The sequence below is a fragment of the Oncorhynchus nerka genome, linkage group LG7 (assembly GCF_034236695.1).
Source record: "Oncorhynchus nerka isolate Pitt River linkage group LG7, Oner_Uvic_2.0, whole genome shotgun sequence".
Classification (NCBI taxonomy): Eukaryota; Metazoa; Chordata; class Actinopteri; order Salmoniformes; family Salmonidae; genus Oncorhynchus; species Oncorhynchus nerka.
In genome coordinates, this window is record NC_088402.1 from 38912035 (window position 1) to 38938772 (window position 26738).

The window sequence follows — 26738 nt, forward strand, 5'->3', positions numbered from 1 at the left end:
CCTCTCTCCCTTATTCTCTGTCCCACTCCCCCTCTCTCCCTTATTCTCTGTCCCACTGCCCCTTTCTCCCTTATTCTCTGGCCACACTGGGCCGGACCAACTGTCAAGAGAAGGAAGGAAAATAAATGAATACAAAACAATGGACTTTATATATTTTGCTATCATTTTTTGCAATTGCTCATATGATTATTACCCTCAACTTGGAAATAACAACTTAATTAATGCAGTACATGTTTTGTATGAAAGTAGGCATTAAAGGTAGACATACATCATATCACTGGGTCTGAGTCTCAGTTTGAGTCTCAGTTATGACAAAACAACGGAGCAATTGTACAAAATGACTAGCTGAGGATAAGGAAGGATTATTCAACTCAGACAGCAGTGGGTAAGAAAGGGCTGTCATGTATCAGATGTGTCTGTATTAACATCATTTGCATGTCTGATTCTTTCTGGGATTAACCACTGCATTTCTGCTTTTCATGTGTATAAATTTTACTGCATGCTTCCACATATTTGACTTTTGTAATCGGTCTACCTGTCTTTTGGTCAATATAAGGTATCAATGTGTCTGTCCCCCTGTACATCCATGGTTATGCATTTCCCCTGGATCTGGCATAAATATGCCCCTGTCTGTCCATTTGTCTGTCAATCTCTCTGTGCCTCAGTTTAACTGTCTGTCTAAATACCTGTGTTTTTCAATGTCCCTTTTCTGTTGTCTATATCTCATTATGTGTAATATACATGTTTCCCACAGCATGTCCAATAAGCTATTCTCTACATATATGCACACACACTGTACATATTTTTGTATTTGCCTGAATTTGAATATATCGGTTCCCATCTGTGTATTTTCTTCACTTGTTAAAATATCAGATCACTGCCCAGTAAAACAAACTTTTGTTCGCCTGACACCCAATGCTGCTGCTTCTCTGTGGCTATGAGCTCACAGCTCTCTCGCAGTTGGACGGCTCAGTGCATCAGAGGCTACAGCTTTACCTGACCATTACATCCCCAGTGCCTCCGCAAGCCACAGGCTCCATTTGTCATTAGCACAGAGATGCTGCTTTTTTAATATGGAGAATGGCATTACTGGAGAGATCAGCATACATTGCACTGTACGAGCTGAGTATTAGGCTACACATTGTATTACATTGACTTCCAAAAATATAATTCTACACTGTCCCCTGTTGTAATTTAAGTCTTGTCATTGGCACATAGCACCATTCCTACCTTGCTCCGATTAGTCAAGGTTTCAATTGGCTTTAAAATGCTCAGTTCCCATCTTTCCAGTGCTACATTGAAACAACTTTTCTTTATAGGAACTGTAAAGCACCTTTGCCCACTTTCTGCTGTATCCAGTAATGCCAGAACAGTCTCAGTAAATCACCCAAGCCTAAGCCATCTTTAAATCACTGTCTCAAAACATCCACCTTTGTCTTTCTCTCTCCATCTATCCATCCCCTGTGCTTTCATCCCTTCCCACCCCCCAATGTATCTCTCTACCTCTCCTCTCTCTCAACACCCACCCTCACAAACTACAACACAACACAACCGACACGCATGCACAACAGAAGGGTGCCAATGGCAATGCTGACAAACGCAAACCCGTGGTAGTTAAGGTTGACAAACCTATAGTCGTTAAGGCGGACAAACCTGTAGTCGTTAAGGCAGACAAACCTATAGTCGTTAAGGCGGACAAACCTATAGTCGTTAAGGCGGCCAAACCTATCGTCGTTAAGGCGGCCAAACCTATCGTCGTTAAGGCAGAAAAACCTGTAGTCGTTAAGGCGGACAAACCTATAGTCGTTAAGGCTCCCAAACCTGTAGTAGTTAAGTCGGCAAAACCTGCCTCAACCAAACCTGCGAAAGCAGAGCATGCTAAGCTTGAGGCCACAGCCAAACCAGCTAAAGCCGTACCTGCTGCCACCAAGCCCAGCAAAGCCAAGCTTTACCCGGCCAAACCAGCCAAAGCCAAACCTACTGCAATTGAAGTCCTCCTGAACAAGATCAAACCCACTACAGTCACACCAGTGGCCAAGCCCACACCTGCTGCGAAAAAAGGTGAAAAAAAAGTAATTGGCAAACCTATAGTTGAGAAGAAAGTAAATGGTGAGGCCAAAATCAATGGCAATGCCAAACCTATAGTTGAGAAGAAAGTAAATGGTGAGACCAAAATCAATGGCAAATCTGTAGTTGAGAAGAAAGTAAATGGTAATTCCAAGGTCAATGGCAAACCTGTAGTTGAGAAAAAACTAAATGGTGAGGCCAAAGTTAATGGTAAAACCGCTGAGGATAAGAAAGTGAGTGGTAATGGCAATGGTAAAACCGCTGAGGATAAGAAAGTGAGTGGCAATGGTAAAACCGCTGAGGATAAGAAAGTGAGTGGTAATGTTAATGGTAAAACCGCTGAGGATAAGAAAGTGAGTGGTAACGGCAATGGTAAAACCGCTGAGGATAAGAAAGTGAGTGGTAACGGCAAAAGCGCCAGTGACAAAAAAGCTCATGGCAAAACCGAAGCAGCAAAACCTGAAACCACTAAAGCACAGCCCAAAAAAGACGTTGCTAAAGTTAAAGTAGAAAAAACTGTGGTCAGCAAAGTGAAACCAGCAAAAGCAGAAACCAAAGTAGTGGTAGCAAAAACCGAAGTCAAAGTTAAAGTAGTAAAAACCGAGGTCACAAAGGTTAAGGAAGCGAAAACCGAGATCACTAAAGTCAAACCAAGAGAGTCAGTTGTCGTCAAAGTTCATCCCTTCCTCAAACCTGCACCGAAGAAAGAGCTGCCAAGCCCAGAACCTGCTTCCCCGAAGCCAGAGAGAACCAAGGTGGTGCTTGATGTAAATAACGTCAAATCGATGACCCAAAAAATGCCTCCCTTCGGCAAGACTGCATACAGTGGCACCATCGTCCCTGTGCCGGAAAAACCGAAGAAGAAAACGGGCAACGGTTATCAACAGGTACAAACAAAGAGCCCATGGTGGCAGTCCAGAGCTGTATCTTCCAGCTATCCCTTCTGGGAACCAGGTCGTTCTCCATCCAGATCTTACTGCAAATGTCTTTTCAACAAGCTTGTAGTTCTACTTTAAACAGATGATAGTTTTAGTGCCTCGTTTTAGGCGTAAAGAGTTTATACTTTTTTAGACACACTTCTCAAATGATTTTGGTAAACCATTTTTATACAACGATACGTATCTTCACTATGGGTATGTTACGTACATAGATTACAGTGATACAGCAAAGCTGTGACTCTTATTCGTTTCATACTCATATCTATATAAGACGTAACTGTTTTATACTTGTCTGAATGATTCATATCATTTACAAATCTTGGATGTAACATCTATAAAGCTAAAACTGCACAGTTAAACGCAACTGACGAATTTGCATTCGTTGGGACTGCAATTCTTTTTTTCGACTCAACCACTAACAGCTATGGAATTGAGTGTGAAAAACCTAGCTAGGTGGTGGACTGCCTGGTCCTCAGAAAGGAAGTTGGCTCATACCAACCTGGACCCTCTCCTCCGTTTACATATCATATGATCAATATTGATGGTGAGAACCTATATGATATAAGCGGTGTAACAGACTGTCGTATTGACGCATGGCTACCTGTACAGTCTCCTCTCCGTTTCCTGACAAACTCCCCTTCAAAGCTCCTGAAACTCAGAACCTGTTCTCAGCGTTCACACGGGGCCTGTTGTTGTCTTCTTTTCGTCATTGAGTGGCGCGCTAGTGAAGGGATTGACCTGTGTGCATGCGTTTCTTACACAGACAAAGGGAGACATAAAACATATGTACCCACACAATCTGTAGACAATACAATACAACTTTTCCCGTTTCTCTCTCTCGCTCTCTCTCTCTCTCTCTCTTCTCTCCTCTCAAGCGTGGGTTCTCTCCTCTCAAACGTGGGTTCTCTCCTCTCAAACGTGGGTTCTCTCCTCTCAAACGTGGGTTCTCTCCTCTCAAACGTGGGTTCTCTCGAAGACGTGTCCCCCCGTCTTGATCATATTGGAGTGAAATATGAGTGAAGCAGTCTCACAGAAGCTAAGCACGCTAAACATGCTTAGGTATCAGTTCAACTCCACTCTGTGCACGTCGTAGACCTCTGGCTCAGTTACTATTAACATGCAAGTCGAATTGAGATGGGCGAGTATGTCAATGTAATGAAGCTCTGAGATGGTAAAAAAAAATATATATATATATATATATATATATATGTCAAAGCCATATGTATTACAGTTATCAGATAAGTGTGTACTGATTTGAAAAACGAGTAAGTATTTAGTTATTGTGAATGTCTCTGCTCTGAGGTTATTTGGAACTTGTTGAACTTGTTCTGTGAGGCTGCTTTTTGTGGTTGAAACTTTTTCCTGTGTCTCTGGTTAAAGTCTTTCCCACTTCATAGAGGAGACCAAACAAAGTATGCATCCACTATTAATAACAGTGATAATCCATCTCACCAGGAGTGGTCAAGTTGAGGCCTTCTCCAACCTTCTGACATCAGCAGAAGAGCAGACTTGACCTAATGAACCTATCGTGGCTTTGTGGCTCTTTTTTTTTCCAGAAAACGTTTTTCAGGAATTCAATAAATACATTTTAGCATGGACCGTTCCTAAATCTTGCGGATGGCAACATTTCTAGTCATCAAGATTTTTTGAACTGCTAAAATGTATTTCTAGCTCAAAGTGACATTTCTAAACTTTGAAAACATGTTTTGCCAGAGAACTCTTTGGCAAAACTATTTGATGTTTGCCCTTTTTACCTGACAAACATCCCCTGTAATGTGTCTCATCTTTTCTTTAAACACATCAGTCATAATACTGACCATCTTAAAACTAACCACCCTTTCTCATTCAAACCCGCCTACCTCCACCCTGGTCCCCCCCCACCTCTTCTTGACCTGACCAATCAGGATGTAGAAACTGCAAATTCTGAGGCTGGCCACACCCCTACAGAGACGGATTATTATTATGAGGAGGCAGTCCTACAGCCAGCGAGTGAGGTGATTGGACAAGAAGAGACGACTGGCCAGGTAAACCGCACATAGCAAAACAGTGGGAGAAGACGCCATCGATATCACACTAGTTCAAAACACTCCCCGGCTAAAGTCAATACAACATGAATTATTAGATACTGTTATATACTTCCTAGTAATCTCTATGTGGAGGTGAGCCCAGCCATCCGGTAGTACAACAAAGTGGTCTAACAGGTTGTCACGCACCATAACACTCTTACCCATTTTCTTGCCACCAGAGCCATGAGACATGCCACCCTTTTTCAAAGAGGAATGTAAATCACATTCATTTTGGCGTATCAAACATTTTCATGTGGCTCTCATTTTCCCTAACCCAAGATCATTTTTTGTTTGTTCTCATATCAATATTCTAATTTGATAACACACTTAGTCTTGAAATAAGAACAACAGTCTTGAGAAAATGGAAGTCGCGTACGAATGTTTGATATACACTGCGGAGGAATGGATATCATGCATTCTTGTTTGACCGCATACGGGAACTGCATTTTGTTGAGAGAATTATAGTGGCTATCCTCAGCCCTATCAGCCAGAATGTGTGACTCTTTCCTCACAGTTCTGTTGTATGTGTTCTCTTTATTTTATATGAATCGTTTAAAAAAAAAAAAATTATCTTCAAAGAAGAAATGGTAAATCATTGGAAAAATGTTTCTGAGATTTTGTTTTCTATTGAGAAATAAATTGGTTCCTTTTATTTCAATAGCCAGCATTCTATTCAGTCATTTGTATCTATGTGATCAATCAATGTTGGACCTGTTACATAATGTTTTACATAACCAGCAGTGGTAAGTTGAATAGGGAAAAGTAACATAGTAATAGCTTTGCATAATAGCAGCTGCTTTTGTTTTCACAAAGTGGGGGGGGCTTCACCTCATTCTTGTGTGTGTGTGTCAGTGAGTCTTGTACACTAAAATATTAGTATATTGCTACCCAACTTTTAATCTCCATTGTGTAGAATGGCCTCTTAAAATATGTAAAACTGCCTAGGTAAAGAATTGTGAAATTTCCATCACCACTTTTATTTCCCTCACACACTTAATTTTGATAATGTTAGTATATTGCTAGCCCACAATTATTCTGCTTCCTTTTCAGTTAACTCAATCATTAGACACAAACACACAAGCTGGTGATACACCCTAGAAGCTTTGGTGGAAACATGCCATTATTATAAGTTTAAGAATAAACACAAATATGCCTACATTTGTAAGAGATGATGGCTTCAAAGGGCCAGAAGGCCCTTCATGAAAATTGTGGCGATATTAATGGAGCATGAATGGACCTTAAGCTTTCCATGCTTTGGTGAGGAAATTTCCAGAAGACCTGGCTGTTCCTTTGATGTCCACCAGGTGTCACTATGCTCTATGTCCCTCTGTCAGTGTCTGTGTTTTGTAAAAGGTAAGACTTACCACACTCTCTGCCGTCTCCTTTTCTCCCGGTATCTCTCTGCTTCTTCATCTATCATTTACTGTCACTTTACTTTTCGTCAATGTCTTGGATTTCTTTTCTATGATCTTTTTCCTCTTCCTGTCTTTCTCTCTTTCTCTATCTCTCTCTTTGCTCTTTTTCTCTCTGTTGGCACCTCCATTCCGTCATCGCTCTGCCCCAGGTGGAGGAGACATTGGTGGCAGAGGAGGTAGATTTGGCCAAGGCAGGGGGTGAGGTCGAGGCCTTTACTGAGGAGTATGTGACTGGAGACCTGGGCATGAAGGAATACGACTATTCCTACAAGGACTACAACGAGCCTCTGCCCGAAGGAGAGACTGACGGCTACATGGGCCCCGCCCTGTCCGCTGTGACAGACGAGGGAGGCGTAAGTCACTGCGCTTCCACCAAATCTTTCTTTCAATCCTAGCAGGAGCTGAAATAGGATTTGTGTATACTCGGTGTATACTCTAGTTAGTATGCATACACAAAGAGGTACTAAAGGCGCAGCAAATGATCTGGCTCGGATCTCATTTGTTTTTAATGCCTGTCTATGTGTATGTATCCATTTGGACTTGCTATTAAGCTTGAGGTAATAGGTCGCCCTGAGGGAAGGATGCCCTGAAGACTTTTTAGTGAGGAGAGTTGATAAAAGTTGGCGCCCAACGAGGGTCTGGTCTCTTTAGAGTACTCTTAAGATTACATAGTATTTCGGACATAAAACAGGTGAACTTTATTGCTTCTACAACCTTGTAAATAGCAATATTTTTGGCGACCATTTTATGATTCAAACCCACTCTGCTCATTTGCCTTTTGGTAGTAAAGGCCACAGTATATACAGTATTCTGTCTGTACTGAATGTATCTCTCATTAATACTATGTTGTGTATGTGATATTATCAACCCAGAACACATCCTTTGCCGGTATGTTTTCTGTAACTTGGTGATGAGCCATTGATTTGTCCAGTTTGATAAGGAGCTACAAAATGTCCTATGAAACTATGCCTTTTGAAAAGTGGTTAACCTCTAAAATAGTTCCCTTGCTTTTACAAACAAACGCTACAACACCGCATTTCTCCAAGGCCGTGCCATAGAACCATTTTGAGCTACCTTTGGGTGACGTGGGAATCAACTGTTATTCGTGTATTTGCTTTTAGGACTATTTCCTACCTCTATGATTATTTCTACCTCAACCTGTTGGCTACACGCCATGTCGGCAGGTTTGACCAAAGCTCTTGGTGGAGTGTGTGTCGGGTCTGTAGGCATATGCATTGACTGTGCTGTATTGTGGGTTACATGTGTGTTTTCCTCAGGCCTCAGTGAGTGCCGTAAAAGGAGAGAAGGGAGAGCCTGCTGTCCTTGAGCCTGTGAGTTGCCATTTACGTTGTCGTTTCGTTGTTATAGCTACTCCTGTGCACTGTGACCTCCTCATCTACAGGGGGCACCACAACATTCAGTAGTCAACGTACGTTTCACAAGAAACAGTTTAGCTGTCCCGAACACCGAGTTACCACAAGGCCAGAGGATTCCCCGAATTTCCTGTGGATGGAATTGATATGGAAATAAGTAGCAACGTCTGACATTGAAATACCACCGTCTCTCAGTCCCCCATGTTTTACATTCTTCACAGGGTATGTTGATTGAGGGACCTCCGGGACCAGAGGGACAAGCAGTAAGTGCATTTCATCCACCTCTTTCTACTGAAATGCGTCTCATAGAATAGAATACCTTTATTTACTGTACTTATCCCAAACTTTTCTTCTTCTCCCTTAGGGTCTCCCCGGACCTAATGGCCCATCTGGCCCTCCTGGCTCTGTTGGTGATCCTGGCGAGAGGGTGAGTTTTTATTGAACCTTTATTTAACTAGGCAAGTCACTTAAGAACACATTCTTATTTACAATGACGGCTAAACCCGGACGACACTGGGCCAATTGTGCGCCGCCCTATGAGACTCCCAATCACGGTATTCTATTGTGATACAGCCTGGATTCGAACCATGAGATGCAGTGCCTTAGACCGCTGCTCCACTCGGGAGTCCTACTTTACCTACTATCTAATGTATATCTGTGTTTCTGAACAAGTTAACCTTGATGTATTGTTTGTATATGGCTTTAGTTGTCTTGTTGTGGTGGTTGACTGTGCTGTGCTGGTATCTCCTCCTGTAGGGAATCCCTGGAAAGTCTGGTATCCCCGGTGCCGATGGCGTCCCTGGCCCCCCCGGAACGTCTGTCATGCTGCCAGTGAGTGAACGACTGATGCCCGTCTGGCAATCATCCCTACGGCCCTCTTACGTTCTTTCTTTCCCCTTTCCTTTCCATACCTTTTCTCTCTCTCTCTCTCTCTCTCTGTTGTCTTTGAACAGTCTTAATCTTTACTCTGTTCTTCATCAGTTTGTTTCTTTCTCCCCGACTCAGACTCCAGTACTGAGTCGTAAGGTTGAAGATGACAAACTGCCTTAATTGGGAATAAGTGTATGTTTTCTCTCTCTGTAGTTCCGTTTTGGAAGCAGTGGAGGAGACAAGGGTCCCATGGTCTCAGCACAGGAAGCCCAGGCTCAGGCCATTCTGTCTCAGGCCAGGGTGAGTTCAACACTGTCCGTCACACTGGTTTATCACACAGCTTTAGCACACAGCTTTAGCACACAGCTTTAGCACACACTACAAAAACACCCCGAATGATTTAACGAACACAACATAAGACAACATGCAGGTTGAATGCGATCTCTTTCGGGTCAGTGTTCTTAAGCGCAGATCTCGTGTGTTCAAAATGGTCTGAGTAATGGCTAAGGGCTGACGTGGCCTCTTGTTGTTACTCCTTTCTCTTAGCTGGCTCTGAAGGGACCACCCGGACCAATGGGCTACACTGGACGCACAGGACCTCTGGTGTGTACCGTCCCTTTTCCTCCGTCACATTTCCTCCAATCACAGTCTGTCGATGTATCATAAGAATATTGACTGTGTGTAGATGGTCCCCAGATCACCACGGGGATAAAGTAAACAGAGTGACGGGGCTATTTGATTGACGTCTGTGTGTCCCTCTGCAATAATGGTTGTTTCTGTTCTATGTCAGGGTACCCCTGGAAGTTCTGGTCTGAAGGGTGAGAGTGGGGATCCTGGACCTCAGGTAAAGAGATATTCATCCCAGAACCACGTCTGTGGACATTTCTTCCCCCTATATCTGACTCAGACCACAGATTGGCTTTATACAGGTACCTTTACACCACTGTAGTGCTGGTTAGTTGCGAAGAGACGGTTGTTTTCCCTCAACTGTAATGTAGTAGGAGAGACTATTTCTCTTCGTGTGTTTATTATCGATACTCAATTCAGACAGGCATTCATCACAGACATCTATTCTTTTTTTCAGGGCCCCAGAGGACCACAGGGTTTGAGCGGCCCTCTCGGCAAATCAGGAAGAAGAGTAAGTGAGCGCAATCTGATCTCCATTACTGTATTTATGAATCCGCCCGAAATGGCACGCTATTCCCTATAGGCCCCTGTCAAAAGTAGTGCACTAAATAGGGAATAAGGTGCCATTTCGGACGCGCACTGCCCACATTCCAGTGTTGATACTAGCATGCTAGTTGTATGCATGCCCAATACATTGCTTCACACTAAATGGTATGCTATGTCTACAGGCATGCAGATTAGAATAAACGCGAATGCAGTGACAATAGATGTGATTGTGTGGTTCCCTCTATCTCCCCTCAGGGTCGTGCTGGAGCTGATGGCGCCAGAGGCATGCCAGGAGAGGGCGGGCCTAAGGTAAGCTCTCAGCTGCTTGTGTTGTCGTAAACATCATCTGTTCTTCCCGATTCTGTTCTACGACCTCACGTAAGTTCTCTGAAACGGTCTGTATGGCCTCGACTTTGCATGCGTGTTGCTTTTGAATCGTTGTTCAGGTCACATGAATCGTTTTCCATTCTCAGTGCGGAGTTCATTTGATGCTCTGGCTTACTGCTGCGCCTTGAACATGCCGCGGTACTGTGTTGTCGATAGGATTCATCCAACAGCCGCACACATTCTTTCCGTTTTCTCCACCCCCTGACTCAACGTGTCTGTCTGTCTCCCGCAGGGGGACCGTGGTTTCGACGGCCTGCCTGGATTGCCCGGAGACAAAGGACACAGGGTGAGTTCACGGTCGAAGGTCAACCCAGCACACCACCGTAGACACATGGTAGAGGCCTCGTCAAAGAGAGTTTGAGTATCACATTAAATTAAATCGTGTTGGAAAACCAAGCCACTCCATCTGGAACTATTGTGACTCAACATGACTCATGGTTATTGCCCAGGAAGGAAGACTCTGTCCTATCGACGGAAACAGAGTGGAAACAGAGGAAAAACAGAGTGGAATCGAAGTGTGATAAAGCATGCTGTCGTTTTAATTGTTCTTCCTCCCGCTCTATTCCACCATTTTAGGGTGATACTGGAGGATTGGGACCCCTAGGAGGTCCTGGAGAGGACGGAGAGAGGGTAAGTAGTTTGGCGAAACATCAGACATTGACCTATCAGTCCCATGTCTCCATAGAGATCTATACAACTATGAGTCTATCAGCCCAGAACTACAGTAGAGTGGTCACTGAACCTAGAACCACACACACACTGCATCTACATTTCTACATTTCTCACCGTGGTCTTTTAACATGACCCCATTGATCCTTCAAACTCCTTCCTCCTTCCTCACATCCTGTCTCTATCATTCACCTTTTGTGTGTGTGTGTGTGTGTGTTTGTTTCCAGGGAGACGACGGAGACATCGGACCGAGAGGACTTCCAGGTGAACCCGTGAGTGTATTTCTGACGCTGCCGTTGACATCGGTTCCGTCTCACTACCATCACCGTTCACATTTTTGGGATAATAGTGTGTGTATTGTGTTGTTTATAGCGACTACCTGTTTTAGCTGGCTTGTTATTGACCCTTCCTGGCTTTTTCTCTCTGTGTTCGTTTGTTGTTTCGCTCTTGTTTTTAGGGACCTCGTGGTTTGCTCGGGCCTAAAGGTCCGAACGGAATCCCCGGCCCTCCTGTAAGTACACACATTGGTGCACCACACTGGAATGTCAGTTCTACTCAAAATATACTTGGCTGTGAAGCTACACTAGAAAAAGTGAATATAAGCAAGCCTAAATATCTCATATTGAGGGATAATGAACTTAAAATGTGTGCTTTTTTCCTTGCTTTTTTTTTGTACCAAGCTAAATTATCTAACGTCATTGAGCAGATCATTTCACTTATTTTAACCTAAAAAGGCTTAATGCAAGTAATTGTTCTTATTTCAAGATATTTTACCTTAAAGCGTCATATTAGGATAAAACAGCTGCCAAATGAAAGATCTGATAAATGATCTGCCAATGACGGTGCATCCTAAAACAACACCATGACCAAGCAAACACTGCACTGGGATAGTTTCACTACATTCCAGAATGACAACTTTACCCTCATACTACCCCTGAAAGTACTAAGCACCCCTAAAGTAGGCAACTATATGACCAGGAACCACATCAACAGTGTCAGCAGACCACATCAACCTCATGTCACCAGCTAAAAAGCCCCTAAAGTACAGGATCATGTTCTTATCACTAGTACATCTAGATAGTCATTTTGTAGAAGACCACTTAAGGTCATGTGTGTTGTTTACCCTGCATATAGCTTTGATAACTAGCAGTCTTTTCTATTTTATGTTATTTTCTTTTTCCTCTTTCAGGGTGTGCGTGGAAACGACGGTCCCCACGGTCCTAAAGGAAACCTGGTCAGTGAATGTTTTTCTGTCCTTTTTGTCCTCTGTGGAGTTGAACATATTGATGTATTCCCATTGAGAGCAAACCATCCTTAAAGTCTCAAACCATCTCTTCTTCCTTCCTTCCTCCTCTTCTCTCTTCTCTTTTTTCTCTCTCAGGGTCCCCAAGGAGAGCCAGGGCCCCCAGGGCAGCAGGGTACCTCAGGAACACAGGTGAGAAACGTCACAGAGCAGGAGACACATTATTGGGGACATATTTGAGCCAATTTAAACACTTGCAAATGACTGGATATCACATTCAAATGTTCGCCTCCTTACAATGTGGGATGATCCAATGAAAAATAAGCAACCTCTAATAACACAACTGTAATCTGTGGTAATAATGCCCCAAGCGATGCATCTCTGACCAGATCTGACCGTATGACATGATTGTTTCAGGGAATGCCAGGGCCACAGGGAGCCCACGGCCCCCCGGGAGATAAGGTAAGAGAACAAAGTGATCCATGACTGTTGTGTGTGTAATTACTATGTAATGAACCTTCATAAAGATATTGACCGTCCCGACAGGCTCCAGTAAAGTCTCCAGAACTTGTCACAACTAGTGAAGCGTCACATTCAGAATTGAGTGATGATAACACTGTTACCAGTATTGTCATCAGTAGTCCAGTAAACTCGTGACTTTCTTCTCATCTCCTCCCCCAGGGCCCCACAGGAAAACCTGGTCTGCCAGGAATGCCCGGAGCCGACGGCCCCCCTGTAAGTCACGTACTCACTGACCTATATTGGACTCATCTTTACTGTATGTTATAATAGAGCAATGGAAACATTATTGGTCATCTGCAGAGGTTTTTTAACATGAGATGACGGCAGGGTAGCCTAGTGGTTAGGTTGCAAGTTCAAATCCCCGAGCTGACAAGGTACAAATCTGTCGTTCTGTTCCTAGGCCGTCGTTGAAAATAAGAATTTGTTCTTAACTGACTTGCCTAGTTAAATAAAGGTCAAATAAATAATGCATTGCGCAGAATTCCACTGGTCAAAAAGGTTAAGTACTTTATTGCATTTTCATGGAACAAAGTGGTAAGAACAAGTAATCAGCACATCTTGAATTGAAGTTGCCCTTGATAATGCCTCTCTTGACCTCTGATACTCTCTTCACCTCACAGGGTCACCCAGGAAAGGAGGGACCTGTTGGCACCAAAGGAAACCAGGTGAGATCCTCTAATCGTCTCTCTCCTGCACAGTATTCATGAAATATAGTCAACCTCCGCGCCAAAATCCCCACCAAGATGCCTGCCTATATATTGTGTCTTATACGTTGTGTCTTGTGTGAGGTAGTGCATCATTAACCCTCTCTCCTATCTTCATACAGGGTCCCAACGGTCCTCAGGGAACTATTGGCTATCCTGGCCCTCGTGGCATTAAGGTGAGATGAGTTCTTTTTGGCTAAAGTCGTCATTAATTGTCACTAATCTGTGACGATAATGCTTGATTAATGACTGACCTCCTAATCCAGTTGTAATTGCAGGGAACTCAAGGTATCCGTGGACTGAAGGGTCACAAAGGAGAGAAGGTAGGTGACCTCGTCCAGAGTATCAGGGATTGACGAATAGTATATGTGACAATAAAACATCTTATCTTTTCGATAAACAAAAAAGTGGCCTCTCACTTTGAGAACTGATTCTGGTATCTTGAAGGTGACGTACAACGCTGGTCCTGTGTCATGATGACAGCAATGTCGTGGGCTATAACACCTCTGAAACATTTACGTTAGTCTTTGGGTTAGATTGATTTGACATACGTTTAGAAATGTTGTAAAGTTGTGTCTCTCAGCCCACTAACATGTACTTTGTGAATGACACAGCCATGGTTATGCAGTTTCAGAGATCAGCCACTGGTATCTGTACTTTTAGGTTAGGATCACTAGAGGGCGCACTGTGACACACTTTCAGACACGAAAGCCACACAGGTGTCAAGTTCATTGTCTCTCTCTCTGACCTAAACGTGAGAAGATGTACATACTGTGTTTTTATTTACACTTTAAATATTATTCCACCAACGTTTTCATAATTCTTTATGTTGTAAGAGTTCTTAGGAAGACTTTATTTGGATTTGTGCATTTTTAGGGACAACATCCCAAACACTTGATTGACCATACGTATAAGGCCTTCAGCTTTCAATATTAACCACAATTGCCTTTTCTTTTTAGGGAGAAGATGGCTTCCCTGGAATTAAAGGAGACTTTGGTGTCAAGGGGGAGAGAGTAAGATACATGTTGTTTATTAAATCATTCCTCCAAAGAATTATATTCAACTATTATGTATCGTTTTACAATGTCGTGTTACATGTTTGAAGTTATTTGCCTTGTTTCTTGCCTTGTTATTGGCATACAATTATTTAATTTATTTAAGGTTTATGTATTGATTCACATTTGATTTAATGTATGGTTATGTGGTTTATGTATTGATTCACATTTGATTTAATGTATGGTTATGTGGTTTATGTATTGATTTAATGTATGGTTATGTGGTTTATGTATTGATTTAATGTATGGTTATGTGGTTTATGTATTGATTCACATTTGATTTAATGTATGGTTATGTGGTTTATGTATTGATTCACATTTGATTTAATGTATAGTTATGTGGTTTATGTATTGATTTAATGTATGGTTATGTGGTTTATGTATTGATTCACATTTGATTTCATGTATGGTTATGTGGTTTATGTATTGATTTAATGTATGGTTATGTGGTTTATGTATTGATTCACATTTGATTTAATGTATGGTTATGTGGTTTATGTATTGATTTAATGTATGGTTATGTGGTTTATGTATTGATTTAATGTATGGTTATGTGGTTTATGTATTGATTTAATGTATGGTTATGTGGTTTATGTATTGATTCACATTTGATTTAATGTATGGTTATGTGGTTTATGTATTGATTCACATTTGATTTAATGTATAGTTATGTGGTTTATGTATTGATTTAATGTATGGTTATGTGGTTTATGTATTGATTTAATGTATGGTTATGTGGTTTATGTATTGATTTAATGTATGGTTATGTGGTTTATGTATTGATTTAATGTATGGTTATGTGGTTTATGTATTGATTCACATTTGATTTCATGTATGGTTATGTGGTTTATGTATTGATTTAATGTATGGTTATGTGGTTTATGTATTGATTTAATGTATGGTTATGTGGTTTATGTATTGATTTAATGTATGGTTATGTGGTTTATGTATTGATTTAATGTATGGTTATGTGGTTTATGTATTGATTTAATGTATGGTTATGTGGTTTATGTATTGATTTAATGTATGGTTATGTGGTTTATGTATTGATTTAATGTATGGTTATGTGGTTTATGTATTGATTCACATTTGATTTCATGTATGGTTATGTGGTTTATGTATTGATTTAATGTATGGTTATGTGGTTTATGTATTGATTTAATGTATGGTTATGTGGTTTATGTATTGATTTAATGCATGGTTATGTGGTTTATGTATTGATTTAATGTATGGTTATGTGGTTTATGTATTGATTCACATTTGATTTAATGCATGGTTATGTGGTTTATGTATTGATTCACATTTGATTTAATGTATGGTTATGTGGTTTTATGTATCAGTGTTGATTGATTCCCCTGTGTGTTCCTGCTAACAGGGAGAGGGTGGAGTGCCCGGCCCCAGAGGAGAGGACGGTCCTGAGGGGCCAAAGGGTCGTGTTGGGCCCCCTGGCGAGCTCGGGCCCATCGGTCTGGTTGGAGAGAAGGTGAGAGTGGGGTTCATATTCTGTATAACAGAAGTTTGTTTATCTTGATTAAAATGACACTATATTTGAAAGTATCTCATAACACACCTACCTGGTTGGCCAACTTTTACATGATGGTGGTTCCGTCTATGTTGTTGGTTTTGGTTTATTTTGATAGGTTCGTCAGAGGGTCATTAATGACAGTATCTGATTGCAGGGTAAACTTGGTGTTCCTGGACTTCCTGGCTATCCTGGAAGACTTGGACCTAAGGTAACGACAACCCCGATTTCCTTCGAATTGTTTGCAGGTAACAATTGAAAAGTTATCTTATTAAAAGGACTGACAATACGGATGCTAGATGTAACAAATGCTTGATGTGTTTTCAGGGCTCCCTCGGTTTCCCAGGATTCCCTGGAACCAACGGCGAGAAGGGAACAAGGGTAAGGGAATTCAAACTCAAATGAAAACTCAAATTGTCGCAGTATGTTCTATGAGTGATGTAACCCAGGTACAAAGTCAACAGCACTGAAGTTGATTCTGGTGGCTGGTGTTGCCTGTGTGTCTGTCTGACTGAGTCTGCGTTTCTTCAGGGTCTGATTGGAAAGTCTGGACCTAGAGGACAAAGAGGACCAACGGTACAGTTCAACTCCACTAAATTCCACTTATTTATATTACTGTTGATTGTCAAAGTCTCTCTTTATAGTTTATGCATCGCTGTTTAAACCAGGGCTCATATTGTATTGGGAACAAACAACAGTTTGGTTAGTTTACTGAGATGAACCAACATGAAGTGGATCAGAAACACTCAACCAAATGCCCATACCATTCCTAATCGATTCTCCATATCTCGCCAACAGGGCCCCAGGGGTCAGAGAGGGCCAAGAGGGTCTACTGGGAAATCAGGAGCCAAGGTAAGACAATGTCTAGAATCTCAACAATACATTTACGGAGGTTTAATGCTCAACAGCACTGTCAGTTCACCTACTGGCCACCACAGGGAAGACACGTCATAGTAAAGCTGGAATATTAGTTCGCTGCATGTGATGGTGTTAATTCTGGGCTTCTATTTCTTTTCACTAGGGTACATCAGGAAGTGACGGCCCATCTGGTCCACCAGGAGAGAGGGTAGGTTGTTGGAGTTATCATTTATTTGTTTACGATATACACTTTGCCATGCCACTATAACATTTACATTTACATTTAAGTCATTTAGCAGACGCTCTTATCCAGAGCGACTTACAAATTGGTGCTTTCACCTTATGACATCCAGTGGAACAGCCACTTTACAATAGTGCATCTAGGTCTTTTAAGGGGTGGGTGAGAAGGATTACTTTATCCTATCCTAGGTATTCCTTAAAGAGGTGGGGTTTCAGGTGTCTCCGGAAGGTGGTGATTGACTCCGCTGTCCTGGCGTCGTGAGGGAGTTTGTTCCACCATTGGGGGGCCAGAGCAGCGAACAGTTTTGACTGGGCTGAGCGGGAACTGTACTTCCTCAGTGGTAGGGAGGCGAGCAGGCCAGAGGTGGATGAACGCAGTGCCCTTGTTTGGGTGTAGGGCCTGATCAGAGCCTGGAGGTACTGAGGTGCCGTTCCCCTCACAGCTCCGTAGGCAAGCACCATGGTCTTGTAGCGGATGCGAGCTTCAACTGGAAGCCAGTGGAGAGAGCGGAGGAGCGGGGTGACGTGAGAGAACTTGGGAAGGTTGAACACCAGACGGGCTGCGGCGTTCTGGATGAGTTGTAGGGGTTTAGTGGCACAGGCAGGGAGCCCAGCCAACAGCGAGTTGCAGTAATCCAGACGGGAGATGACAAGTGCCTGGATTAGGACCTGCGCCGCTTCCTGTGTGAGGCAGGGTCGTACTCTGCGGATGTTGTAGAGCATGAACCCATACATGTTGTTGAGAGACTTATACCTGTCCTTCTCCCATTGTATCTTTCAGGGACTGCCCGGACCTCAAGGAGCAAACGGTTTCCCGGGACCAAAGGGACCTCCCGTAAGGCCACAATATCTACTATATATAGCAATCATTTAAGAATGATTAGTGTAGTTCGAAACTGTAAGTGCCTTCTTTCCCTCAACTCTTTCTGTTTCCTACCCAGGGACCACCAGGAAAGGATGGACTGCCCGGACACCCTGGACAGAGAGGAGAAGTTGTAAGTCTGTTTTCTTGTCCGAAACATGTGGCGTATAAGCTATCAGAAATAAATGTATCTTACAAACAGTGCCATGTCTTCCTTTGGCTCAATTATTTTTTTTTGTAGTTGATCTCAAATTATACTGTTCATGCTCTACTGTTACTTCCTCACATGATACACACATGATTGCCTGAGCTGATTGCATTAGGGGTTACACAAGGCTATATTCAAGGCCCAATTCATTTCATTTTCTATTCCACAGGGATTCCAAGGAAAGACTGGGCCACCCGGGCCTCCAGGTGTTGTTGGCCCTCAGGTAAGATTAATGCACCTTTCTTTTATTTACATTGTCCAGTGTCCAATCCATTTTTTATGGATCATATGCACCATTCACTTTCCATCTTCATTACTCATTTCCCTCCTCTTCCTCCTCTTGATTGTCCCAGGGTTCCTCAGGAGAGACTGGCCCTCTGGGCGAGCGCGGTCACCCCGGGCCTCCAGGACCACCAGGCGAGCAGGGACTCTCTGGACCATCTGGCAAGGAGGGAACGAAGGGAGACCCTGGTCCCCCAGGTGGCCCCGGGAAAGACGGGCCCTCAGGACTGAGAGGCTTCCCTGGAGAGAGAGGAATGCCTGGCACCCCGGTGAGCAGGCTAACCAACAATCTTACTGCATCTAAAATAGCACACTATTCTCTATATCACAGTGCGAGATGTCATACTGAATATAGATTGCAAATGCAGTGTTTTAACTTGTTCCTGTCTGGTCTTTAGGGAGGTGGCGGACTGAAAGGAAGTGAAGGCCCAGCAGGACCTCCCGGAACAGCTGTACGTCTGGCAATAATTACATCTGAAATGAATCATTGTGAAAAGAGAATGTGATGCACAGTATTTGTTGACGTCCACATCACCTTGGCTGTAATCATGTCTGTAACCATACCTGCGCAGGGATCCCCAGGTGAGAGAGGACAGGCAGGCAGCGGAGGTCCCATCGGACCCCCAGGAAGACCCGGCCCCCAGGGGCCTCCAGGACCATCAGGAGAGAAGGGAGTGCCTGTGAGTACTTTTACAAAACATATCCAATATACAGAGCTGTCAGATTGAGTCATTGTTCTTCTCTATTCTCTATGTCTCATACATGTTCTCTCTCCCACCCCGTTCCCTCTCAGGGTGAGAAAGGTCCGATTGGCCCGGCTGGGCGTGACGGTGTCCAGGGCCCAGTGGGTCTGCCAGGTGCAGCCGGATCCATCGGAGTTCCAGGAGAGGACGGAGACAAGGCTAGTAACAATCATCTGTCTCTATCACATATCCAAACTACTGTATTACCACTTGAAACTATATCATAATGCTAATTTCAAACCACTTGAAACTATATCATAATGCTAATTTCAAACCACTTGAAACTATATCATAATGCTAATTTCAAACCACTTGAAACTATATCAAAATGCTCATTTCAAACCACTTGAAACTATATCATAATGCTAATTTCAAACCACTTGAAACTATATCAAAATGCTCATTTCAAACCACTTGAAACTATATCAAAATGCTCATTTCAAACCACTTGAGAATCTATATCAAAATGCTCATTTCAAACCACTTGAAACTTTATCAAAATGCTCATTTCAAACCACTTGAAACTATATCATAATGCTAATTTCAAACCACTTGAGAAACTATATCAAAATGCTCATTTCAAACCACTTGAGAAACTATATCAAAATGCTCATTTCAAACCACTTGAAACTTGATCAAAATGCTCATTTCAAACCTCTCGTAACAAAAGCCTTGGTGGTGAACTGTGTGTTACAGGGTGAGGTCGGAGAGCACGGCCAGAAGGGAGCAAAGGGCGGCAAAGGAGAGCATGTGAGTGACATTTACCGCCATTATTGTGCTGTCCGTGTCAAATCCACAGATCATGTTATGTTCCTTACATCTATTGTGTCTGAACAATATACTATAAATAGGATTTTCTCTGCTGAAGTACAGTGATACATTTGGCTACAATCAAACATTGTGTGTCAACAGGGTCCTCCCGGTCCACCAGGGCCAATGGGTCCACTCGGTCAACCCGGCGCTGCTGTAAGTAGAAACCCTTAACTCCATCAACGTACAGTGTATCATCAATATTGCATCAGACACATAGGAATTCATAGCATGGTGCCCCTCAGAAATGTCCCCTTCACTAATATCTCCATTGTTCAGGGAGCTGATGGAGAACTAGGAGCCAGAGGTCAGCAGGGGCCATTTGGAGCCAAGGGAGATGAAGGAACCAGAGGATTCCCAGGGGCCCCAGGTCCTATTGGACTGCAGGTATGATGACTGATTTCTGTTATGACTATATATGATGTTAGCCTCAGTACAATAAACGTGTGATTGTGACGCGATACGTCAATGGCATCTCTAACTGTGAATGTATCTTGCAGGGATTGCCAGGCCCATCAGGAGAGAAGGGAGAGACTGGAGATGTCGGGCCAATGGTGAGAGTCCACGACAAATTGGAGCAACCCAACAGATGATTGGATCTCATGAAGCCAATCACAATAGTTCAGGAAAGAGGTATTGTTCGCATTAAATACACTAGGATATTGCTAAACTCATCCTATCTGTCTCTTTAGGGTCCACCTGGCCCCCCAGGACCCCGTGGCCCTGCTGGTCCCAGCGGTGCAGACGTGAGTACTAATCTTCTCTCAAAACGTTCCAGAACTCTTTCCTCACTATAGAATAATCATATCAAATGATTTCATTGTAATGGAGTTTTTATGCTACTGGTGATATTATGAAGCCATTCCACATAAATACCTACTGTAGTTTTCCTGTTGATTTGAAGACATATATTTTATTATGGGTATGACTCTTGTTGTTTTTATATCGTTGACGCTATGATGTGTATCTATTTGTTTATTCAGGGTCCTCAAGGTCCTCCTGGTGGTCTGGGTAACCCTGGAAACCTGGGAGATAAGGTATACATGACTTCACAATAACTCGATTTCCACATTCTGTTGTAGTAGTTATGATATGTGTGTACATGTATGTTCTGAGAACTGAACACGTTGTGTTGACAGGGAGAGCCTGGTGAAGCTGGACCACCTGGAATCGGAGGAGAGCCAGGAAAGAAGGTGAGAGGTTGATCCTTACTCTGTCTCTTTGCTTCTTCTCATGGGCCTCAAGGTATTGTCCCATACACACATATATGTTTCTATGCATAGATGTTTTGTACTGTGAGTGACAGTGTTGTTGTCCAATGGCAGGGCCCACGTGGCGAGCACGGTGACAAGGGAGAGGCGGGACAACCTGGTGCTTCTGGCCCTGCGGGTGGAAGAGGAGGCCCTGGAGACGACGGACCCAAAGGAAACCCTGTATGTCAAATACTCACTCTACACAGGAAAACACTGTCACAAAAAAATCACACTTGGTCTGTAAAGTTTGTAAGTCAAACGTAATGCCACTGTGTCTCTCTCCTAGGGCCCTGTTGGTTTCCCTGGCGACCCCGGTCCCCCTGGTGAACTCGGTCCCAGAGTGAGTATCTAAACACTCTTCACACACGTTTCATTAGATCTGTTTTGTTGTGGTTAAACAGATATTCCAATGCAGGTGTTCATACCATTTCAGACCTAGTGAGTGCAAGATGTGTCTCTGCTGGTGTATCTGTGAATCTTTTTCCATGATTAAAACCCCCCAAAAAGTATCTACTTTTGACACCATCTTAGCAATTACCATCATTGATAATGACTCTGTTTCTCTTCTTTAGGGTCAAGATGGAGCAAAGGGAGAGAGGGGAGAGGACGGCGAACAAGGACAAGCTGTAAGTTGCCCTAACTTACTATAGGTACTACATGGGATCTTCAGGACTGTCCTTGTAGCCTTCATTAAGCACTTTGAACTGGATGTCATTAGGTCATATGTTGTCTGTTTACCATCGCCCCGATTCAAAATGACTCCCGGCAAGAATAGTGTTTGTGATGTGAAGCACATCCTTAAGATGTATCCAAAAACATTTAGAATTGAGAAATGTAATGGGGTCAGAGAGGACTAAGGGGCCACTGTGGACATTGGTATGCAAGTCCCAGCCATAATCCATCTCAATTAAAGCCCTAGGAAAGTGTATTTCCCATGTTGAAGCACCTGTTGAAACATAAAATGGCACTGCAGGATTAAAGTTGTAAGTCCTTCCGAGCAGATCGCCCTTCAGGCCTGTCTAGAATGTAGATTATTATGGAACTCTAAAACAACCACGTTTATTTTGGTCCAGTTCTCTATAGTTATTATTGACCCTGCATAGGTCACTGAGGCGTTATAATGGTGATCGTGCTCTCTACTGTAGGGATCTCCAGGACCCACGGGTGAGAATGGACCCCCTGGTGGACCTGGAAAGAGGGTAAGATCGTTCAGCTCAACAGGCCAAACCACAACTGTCATCCACAAACATATCTGTTTGTTTCCAATGTATTCTGTTTGATAGGTGCATATATCTACTCAATGAAGACTACTAGGTGGCCGATAGGCGGTCGTGAAAGCATCATAACGTTTAGAATATTACACATCGCTTACTTACTTCCTAGGGTCTTGCTGGAACGAGAGGGCCAGAGGGACGACAAGGAGAGAAGGGAACTAAGGTAAGAGTTCAAAGGTCGTCGGTCAATGTATTGGCACTGGCAGTTTAGCCTATGGATCGTTTCTATCTATCTAGTGATGGTTTGCACGCCATGCCAGACAGACCTGACACCAAATGTATATTTCTCCATCAATTGTTTCCCAAATATTTGCTCAACTCGCAACACACGTTGGGGATTTGGAATATTGAAGTTTATCAATGTTTTTTTTCTCCTTTCTCTTCCCCCCCCCCCAGGGAGACTCAGGTGCTAACGGACCTCCAGGAAAGACAGGCCCCGTCGGACCTCAGGGTCAACCAGGGAAACCAGGAACGGAGGGTCTGAGAGGACTCCCTGGATCAGTGGTGAGCGAGATGATCCCGCGCTTCCATGGACAGACCGGGCTGTTCAGTCTGTGGTTCCGTCTACTGTTCTAGTCTGTCTGTCTGTACGGGTGTCCATCTGTCTTACCCTCTGCTCTATAGGGTCTATTATCGTCTGTTCACTACTACTAGCTATGAGCTTAACAGTGTAGCTGAGCTGTTTGGTGCATTAGGCTGAGTGTCACTAACTTCCTTCTGATGATCTCTTCCAGGGCGCACAGGGTTCTCCAGGCCTTGCCGGCCAGAAGGGACCTCCCGGACCACTGGTGAGATAAGATGTGTACCTGAATAGATCTATAATAGATTGTATCTCCCACAGTGTTGATCTATAGGCATACAGTACTATATTGATGCTTCAAGTGAATATACCCACTTCCTTAGCTACAGTACCATCTTACTCTTACTCTCTCTCTTCAAGGGACCACCAGGCTTGCCAGGACTGCGCGGCGAGGGCGGTGACAAGGGAGAGAAGGGCCACTCGGGTCTGATCGGTCTGATTGGGCCCCCCGGAGAGCAGGGAGAGAAGGGAGACAGAGGACTGCCAGGGCCACAGGGGACACACGGGTACAAGGGAGAGACAGTGAGTGACACCTGTCTCTCCTTAGCGGACATTATAGAGCTTTGAAAGAGCGTACATTTCCTCTGAGCACACACACACTCAAAATAATCTGTTGTCCCTCCTGAACATGTATTCTGTCGCCCTTCTGTCGCCCTTCGACAAACAGTTGAGTTCAGTGCTGATGCATTTCATGTGTGTTTCAGGGTGTCTCTGGAGGCACTGGGCCTATCGGTCCTGGTGGCCCTGCTGGCATGCCTGTGAGTAACCACTTCTACATCACCTCTCCTGGTTCTTTTATCAGTATATCACGTAACATCCTCTATCTGCATTGTGTATATAAAAATAAAAAAAAGAAGACGGTAACATAGAGAGATTTAAGCATGAATGCATCCATGCCTTTTGTGTCTTGCATAATTCTGTCGCTCTCTAATCATTTAAAATGTCCTCTTTTCTATGGCCGTATAACAGTGGTAATAGTTAGCATCTATTGAATGATAACCCTGACCTCCCTGCGCCTCTTTCCCAGGGTCCCCAAGGTGTCAAGGGAGCTAAGGGTGCTACAGTGAGTAGAACGTCCTCCTCCGCACTCTCTCTAGTGGAATATCTGCTTCCATATTATAGTCCCTGTTGAGTCCCATGTGCACAGTATTGTTCAAATCTCTATCTCCTGTCTGTGTGTTCCAGGGAGGAGCCGGTCCCAAGGGAGAGAAGGGTGTCTCAGGACCCCCTGGGCCTCCAGTGAGTACCCATCCTTTGCATAATCAGTTTACTCCATGAAACGAATTAAATACTCGTATTTTACCGCCATTTTTCAGTTTAGTCCTGCCTAGATCTATGGTTGCTTACATCATTCTAGAGCATAGCATATGCTCTCATACATCTACAGTTTTCAGTTCAAACATAAATAAGTTCAATTGAACCTAAATCTACGAATCTCATGAATGACTATCAAACAGTAATAACCTTCCTCTGTGACCCGCCTCCAATCAGGGTCCTCCAGGCGACGTCATCCAGCCGCTGCCCATCCAAATCTCCAAGAAGTCCAAGCGCTCCATCGACGCCAGCCGGATGCTGTCCGAGACAGACGCAGAAGCGGTCGCAGCCGACGCCACCGGCACAGAGTTCCTGACAGGCAGTGAGGGCATGGAGGAGATCTTCGGCTCACTGAACTCGCTGCGACAGGAGATCGAGACCATGCGCTTCCCTCTGGGCACCAAGGACAGCCCCGCACGCACCTGCCAGGACCTGAAACTCGGCCAGCCGGAGCTCAAAGACGGTACGGGGCTTTCAGGCATAAAACTATATACAAAAATGTGGCAATTCTAACATAAGAATAAGAATATAATATGTTTCTAAACACTTCTACATTCATGTGGACGATACCATGATTACAGATAGACTTGAATGAATCGTGAATAATGATGAGTGAGAAAGTTACAGATGCACAAATATCATACCCCCCCCCCAAAAAAAATGCTAACTTCCATTGTAATAGGAATGGTGAGAGGTTAGGGGGTATGAGGGTATGATATTTGTGCATCTGTAACTTTCTCACTCATCATTATTCATTCAAGTCTATCTGTAATCATGGTATCATCCACATGAATGTAGAAGTGTTTAGAAACATATTATAATCATATTCACAATAAAAGTGACTCCAAAATGACACAATACATTATTTACCATTCACTTCTATTGGGCACAAAATCATCTGGGAAACAAACAGCAAATCCAGCTAGGAATATGGGACCAAATGTTAAACGTTTGACTACTTTAATACACATGTAACAATGTTCCATAGTTAGTCATTGTGTAATTTTGCATCCAAAATGCTGACAGAGCCAAAACAACCAAACATTTGTCACTGTCCCACCACTTTTGGAGCTCACTGCCTTAGTTTGCAGCCCAAACCGTTCGGGATATCTCCTGGTCTGACAAACATCGCTGTAGCTCAGCCACCTTCCACCCCAGACACGGCAGGCCGGCGCCGGCGGATCCGGTGGATGGAGACGCAGCCCATGCAAAACAAACATATCTCTAGCTTAAACAGATGGGTTTTGATGGGGATTTGTGTACAATGCTAACTATTTGGTTAATACACCATCAATGCAAAGAAAGATAAATGGCGACTTCACATTGTCATTTTAGTCACATTAAGACATTTGAATTTGAGTTCCTGGGTACTTAGCCGTGCCTCGTCTCTCTGCTCCTCCCTGTAGGAGACTACTGGATCGACCCCAACCAGGGTTGCTCTCGCGACTCTCTCAAGGTGTTCTGTAACTTCACCGCTGGTGGGGAGACCTGCCTGTACCCCAGCAAGAGCGTGGACACGGTGAGAAGAGAGACTGGGCCTGTCAGTCAATAATGCACACACACAAACTCTATCCTGAAGTAGCTGTATGTTTAAACGTAAGTCTAATTGTCTCTCTATTTCTCTCTTAGGTAAAGCTCAGCTCTTGGACCACGGAGAAACCAGGCTCCTGGTACAGTGAGTTTGCAACTGGCAGCAAGGTTAGTTTGGGTTTATTGCACCATCGTGGAGAATCCCAGAGGGACATTCATTATAGTCCATAAGTGTGCTATGTTTGACCTGGATATCAACCAATGGGTAAAGATGAAGGTCGATCAGGAAAATGGTCAAAGCATTATCATAACACTGTCACTAAGCAACATGTTTATTTAATGTCAGATTTGAGACATCACACTCTGCTTTCATGCTTATTATAGAGTTCACATCTATTGGCTTTATCTGAGTTTTTATTTCATGGGGCGTCCCCCCCCCACCCACCCCCAGCTCTCGTATGTGGACTCTAATGGCGAGCCGATCGGCGTGGTCCAGTTGGGCTTCCTGCGGCTGCTGAGTGTCCAGGCCCGCCAAAACCTCACCTACCACTGCCACCGCTCCGTGGCCTGGGCCGACCGCACGGCCAATAATGGCCACAAGAGGGCGCTACACTTCCAAGGCGCCAACGATGAGGACCTCAGCTACGAGACCAGCCCATACATCAAGGCCCTGGTCGACGGCTGTTCTGTGAGTCTTATTTAATTGGTTTATTTAAACAGTGTGGTCATATTCAGTAACAATTGCCAGTGTTTTCCAGGGAGTCATGGTAACCAAAGGTC

General features: G+C 43.7%; 1 protein-coding gene across 4 annotated transcripts in view; it reads left to right on the top strand.

Annotated features, from left to right (window-relative positions):
- Positions 1–26738, top strand: part of LOC115131607 (collagen alpha-2(XI) chain-like) — a 58060-nt gene that overhangs the window by 30709 nt on the left and 613 nt on the right. For 2 of the 4 annotated variants that reach the window (XM_029663443.2, XM_029663442.2), the window contains exons 6-64: positions 1572–2954; positions 4910–5029; positions 6636–6839; positions 7764–7817; positions 8081–8122; positions 8224–8286; positions 8616–8690; positions 8943–9029; positions 9276–9332; positions 9520–9573; positions 9814–9867; positions 10158–10211; positions 10522–10575; positions 10866–10919; positions 11186–11230; positions 11416–11469; positions 12148–12192; positions 12340–12393; positions 12619–12663; positions 12883–12936; positions 13344–13388; positions 13550–13603; positions 13706–13750; positions 14387–14440; positions 15858–15965; positions 16162–16215; positions 16332–16385; positions 16536–16580; positions 16803–16856; positions 17026–17070; positions 17884–17937; positions 18044–18097; positions 18342–18395; positions 18526–18723; positions 18853–18906; positions 19027–19134; positions 19248–19355; positions 19894–19947; positions 20110–20163; positions 20287–20394; positions 20508–20561; positions 20700–20753; positions 20991–21044; positions 21147–21200; positions 21333–21440; positions 21547–21600; positions 21833–21886; positions 22406–22459; positions 22644–22697; positions 22931–23038; positions 23269–23322; positions 23475–23636; positions 23819–23872; positions 24142–24177; positions 24300–24353; positions 24606–24891; positions 25835–25947; positions 26058–26126; positions 26410–26646. In XM_029663443.2, coding sequence (XP_029519303.2) covers positions 1572–2954; positions 4910–5029; positions 6636–6839; positions 7764–7817; positions 8081–8122; positions 8224–8286; positions 8616–8690; positions 8943–9029; positions 9276–9332; positions 9520–9573; positions 9814–9867; positions 10158–10211; positions 10522–10575; positions 10866–10919; positions 11186–11230; positions 11416–11469; positions 12148–12192; positions 12340–12393; positions 12619–12663; positions 12883–12936; positions 13344–13388; positions 13550–13603; positions 13706–13750; positions 14387–14440; positions 15858–15965; positions 16162–16215; positions 16332–16385; positions 16536–16580; positions 16803–16856; positions 17026–17070; positions 17884–17937; positions 18044–18097; positions 18342–18395; positions 18526–18723; positions 18853–18906; positions 19027–19134; positions 19248–19355; positions 19894–19947; positions 20110–20163; positions 20287–20394; positions 20508–20561; positions 20700–20753; positions 20991–21044; positions 21147–21200; positions 21333–21440; positions 21547–21600; positions 21833–21886; positions 22406–22459; positions 22644–22697; positions 22931–23038; positions 23269–23322; positions 23475–23636; positions 23819–23872; positions 24142–24177; positions 24300–24353; positions 24606–24891; positions 25835–25947; positions 26058–26126; positions 26410–26646 — 5769 coding nt within the window. The remainder of the gene's footprint in view (positions 1–1571; positions 2955–4909; positions 5030–6635; positions 6840–7763; positions 7818–8080; positions 8123–8223; positions 8287–8615; positions 8691–8942; positions 9030–9275; positions 9333–9519; positions 9574–9813; positions 9868–10157; positions 10212–10521; positions 10576–10865; positions 10920–11185; positions 11231–11415; positions 11470–12147; positions 12193–12339; positions 12394–12618; positions 12664–12882; positions 12937–13343; positions 13389–13549; positions 13604–13705; positions 13751–14386; positions 14441–15857; positions 15966–16161; positions 16216–16331; positions 16386–16535; positions 16581–16802; positions 16857–17025; positions 17071–17883; positions 17938–18043; positions 18098–18341; positions 18396–18525; positions 18724–18852; positions 18907–19026; positions 19135–19247; positions 19356–19893; positions 19948–20109; positions 20164–20286; positions 20395–20507; positions 20562–20699; positions 20754–20990; positions 21045–21146; positions 21201–21332; positions 21441–21546; positions 21601–21832; positions 21887–22405; positions 22460–22643; positions 22698–22930; positions 23039–23268; positions 23323–23474; positions 23637–23818; positions 23873–24141; positions 24178–24299; positions 24354–24605; positions 24892–25834; positions 25948–26057; positions 26127–26409; positions 26647–26738) is intronic. The other 2 variants (XM_029663444.2, XM_029663445.2) reach the window with 2 other exon arrangements.